The 3,856-nt window shown below is 47.5% G+C and overlaps 1 protein-coding gene across 1 annotated transcript; it reads left to right on the top strand.

Annotated features, from left to right (window-relative positions):
• Positions 1 to 285: 285 nt before the first annotated feature.
• Positions 286 to 2,217, top strand: LOC126992863 (X-linked retinitis pigmentosa GTPase regulator-interacting protein 1-like; the record flags this gene model as incomplete). Its single annotated transcript, XM_050851680.1, is given in 1 exon segment — positions 286 to 2,217. A coding segment is annotated over 1 exon segment (1,155 nt), but the record flags the coding sequence as incomplete, so codon positions are not given.
• Positions 2,218 to 3,856: the final 1,639 nt, after the last annotated feature.

Raw genomic sequence — 3,856 nt, 5'->3', positions numbered from 1 at the left:
TGACAGTGGTGATGAAGATGATAATGGCGTTTATATAGTAGTGACAATGGGTCGTTTTGGTGGTGATGAAATGCTTGAGTGGCGGTGGTGATGATGGTGATGATAATGGTGATGGTAGCTACTGGTGTCTTTTATAGTGAACTGGTACTGAAGGAAAGTGATGATGATTGTAGCTCTCTTTTGCCCACTCCCTTAACCTCTATTCAGGAGCAGTAAGTAGCGGGCTTTTTTTTTATATTTTTTTCTTTACGCCCTTGAACTGTCCCCTTAGCTGTAAAAAAAAAAAAAAAAAGTTAAGGTGTGGTGAACAAAATAACTCCAAAATAGCTGTGACGTTATTTTTTTTCTTTTTGGTGTTTGTGATGAGGGTGTGAAAATTACATCAAAACAAAAATCTAAACGAGAGTGAAAGCCCACACCACACAGCCTCCCAAAGAACACAAAAATGAATGCCCGAACAGAGGAAATAAATGGTGCCAAGAGTCTCGGCGGTGATGCGGCAGGCCTGGTGGTGTCATATCGGTGTTGCGGTGGTGTTTTAGTGGTGGTGCTGGTGGTGGTGTCTCAGTGAACGGGTGTTGAACGTTACCAATGGTGATGTAGGAGGTAAATTAATTGTGTTGAGATAGTTGTTACTCGGTGTTCGGTGGAGTAGTGGTGGTGGTGGTGATGGTGGTGGTGGTGATGGTGGTGGTGGTGATGGTGGTGGTATCTCAGTGAACTGGTGTATATAAGGATGGTGATGTAAGAGCAATATAGCAGTGGTGTTGAAATAGTCGTTGCTGTTTGCTCGGTGGTGTGGTGATGGTGATGCTGGTGGTGGTGAGATCTCTATAAAGTGGTGCTGAACTAAGCAGTGCTGTTGATATAGTTGTCACTCGGTGTTGCGTCAGTGGTAGTGGTCTTGTTGTGGTGATGATGTTGATGGTGGTGGTGGTGGTGGTGTCTCAATAAACTGGTGTTGAACTATAGCAATGGTGTTGATATAGTTGCTACTCGGTGTTGCGTTAGAGGTGGAGGCGGCGGTGAGTCCTGCCAGTCGCTAGGATCCTTCACCCCGGCATGGAGGTCCTGCGGTGCTGCCTGCGGTGTCCCTGCAAGTGGTTGGCTCCTCCCTGCGTGAAGGACGCAGAGCAGGAGGAGCTGCGCTACAAACTGCACCGGCACAGGCGGCGGCGGGCGGCGCTGCGGCGGCTTGAGGAGCGGCGGGAGGAGGCGCAGCGGGAGGAAGAGAGGGAGAGGGAGAGGGTGAGAGAAAAGGTCCTCCTCCACCAACAGTTCCGCCACCTGTACCGTTCTGAGAGGCTCACATCCACTTCCCACTCCACCCTCGACGCCTCCGTCAGTCCAAGCTCCAGGGGCAGCTTGCACCCGACGCAGGATATCCTCAGCATCTTCAGCGATCCGCATATCCTGCTGGACAGCTCTCCGGAGGGATGCCAGGGAGCTGCTGCGCTACAGGAACCAGAGAAGAAGGAAGGGGAGGAGAGGGAGGAGGGGTGTGGCTCAGAGGCTGGGTGTGATGGCTCATGTTTCCAGCAGGAGCCTGAGGGAAGATACGGGGCCTCAAAGTGGGTCTCCTGCTTACCCCGAGTGGAGGAGGAGGCCACGGATGAAGCAGAGCATGAGCAGGAAAAGGAAGAGAAGGAGGAGGAAGATGAGACAGTGGACAGTTACTTCCTTCCTTATCCTCGGCCACACTCCCTCCTGACGCCTACTCCAGACAGCATCACTCACTCAGCCACGAAGGGCGGCGGGCAGAGGTTCTCCTTGATGAGCTACACGGATTGGCTACGGGACGGGGGGTTGAAGAGCTCTGTTCCCACTCCCATCCACACGCTGACCTCGCTAAGACGTGCCAGATCAGAACCCAAACTCCCTCAGGCCAGCAGTAAGAACAGGCTGTTGGCGAGGTCCCACGAAGCACAATGCCTGAATCAAACGCCCTCGGCCTCAAAAGTGCGCCACGGAAGGAAGAGGAGCAAGGACAGAAAGGATGATGCAGGGAAGAAAGATGGTGACGGGAGGCATAGCGATCGGTCCACAGGTGCGTCTCACAGGAGTAACCGAGCCTCTACCACCACTGCGAGACACAGAGATGACCCACAGCAAGGGAGGGAGAGAGCCAGACACACGGACGAGACACAGACAGCCAGAGAAAGACCAGCCAGACCGAAATCAACGAGGAAGAAGAGCAGAAAGGGAGATAAACAAAAACATCTCTCCACCTCCACCCCGTCCACGTTCCCCGCCAGCCTCACCTGTCCACATCCAGGTAAACAAGGTAAAGGGCGTGTCTGTTACCTGGGCGTTGTGTTACCTGACCGACCTGTGGACCAATTAGTGGGGTTGATTTGCCAAGTTTTACCGGATTATTATTTTATTTTTGTATGTCTTGGTTGATTAGTGTTGACTTTTGTTGTTTGTTTGCTGCTGTTTTTGTTGTTGTTGTTGTTATTGTTGTTATTATTGTTGTTACTGCTGTTGTTGTTGTTTTTTGTCCTAATCTTCATCTTGTTTTTGTTCTTTTTATCTTCATATTTTCTTCTTCTTTTCTTATTTTTGTTCTTATTCCTGTTCGTAATTATATTTTCATTATTATCTGTATTTTTGGTGTTTCTGAACTATTTATAATCTACCTGTATGTAATCTTCGTTATACCGTGTGTGCGTGTGTATGTGTGTGTGTGTGTGTGTGTGTGTGTGTGTGTGTGTGTGTGTGTGCGCGCGCATTCATACCCTACTTACGGCGCCTAATATAATTTAAAAGAACAGAGTAGCAGAAGCTGAGGAATGGGGGGATTAAAGGAGGGTGGAAGAAAGGGGGAGGAGGAAGGCAAGGAGGGGAGGGGGGGAGAGCAGGAGAGGGGAGGAGAGGAGGAGGAGAAGAATGTAAAGAGGGAGGGAAGAAGTTATGCGAGGGAAGCCTAACGAGGTAGTAACGTGCCAAGAAATGAGTCTTTTTCATCATCATCCTCGTCATCACCATCATCATCATCTTCTCGTTTCTACTCTTTTTCCATTTCTTCTTTTCGCCCTCAGTTTCTTCTGTTTTCTTTCTTCCTTTCGTTTTTCGTTATGTTTTTGCTTTCTTCACTTTTTCATATTTTTCTTTCCCATTTCTTCATTTTCTTCTTATTCCTGTTGTTCATCATCTCATCATTCTTATTATTATTATTACTATTATTATTATTATTATTATTATTGTTATTATTATTATTATTATTATTATTATTATTATCATCATCATCATCATCAAACTATTATTATCACCATCTTTATCTTCATTGGGCTTAGTTGTATTTATCACAGTTATCGTCATTGACATTATTTTATTATCGTCATCAGTATCATTATTACCGTCACCATCATCACTATCATAAGTAGTTGTAATCGTCTAAATCATCGTAATTGTCCTTTTTCATCATCACCATCACAACCATCACCATCCTCCTCCTCATCATCATCACCATCATCATCATCATCATTATCACCACCACCACCACCATCATCATCACCACCACCACCATCATCATCACCACCATCAGCATCATCACCCCTCCGCTAAAGTCTTTCCGTGACCTCGTTTGACCTACTGAAGACCCGCAGTTCACATACGCAGAATGGAAGAAGCTTAGAGAGGGAAGAAAGAGCGAAGAGGAGAGGGAGAAGGGATCGGACGGGGCGGGGGGAAGAAACGTTGGAGTCTTAAGGGAAGAAGGAAGGGTAGTAAAGAGCAAAGAAGAGAGAGGAGGATGGTAAAAGGGGAGGAAGGTTAGAACCGTGAGAGGAAAAAGAAGAGGGAGAAAGAGCGAAGAAGAGGGAGAAGGGAGGAGGGAAAGAGGGGAGTAAGGCTG

This window comes from Eriocheir sinensis, unplaced genomic scaffold, assembly GCF_024679095.1.
Source record: "Eriocheir sinensis breed Jianghai 21 unplaced genomic scaffold, ASM2467909v1 Scaffold510, whole genome shotgun sequence".
NCBI classification, from domain to species: domain Eukaryota; kingdom Metazoa; phylum Arthropoda; class Malacostraca; order Decapoda; family Varunidae; genus Eriocheir; species Eriocheir sinensis.
The sequence above is the reverse complement of the archived record's forward strand: the minus strand, read 5'-3'. Positions and strand labels throughout refer to the sequence as shown.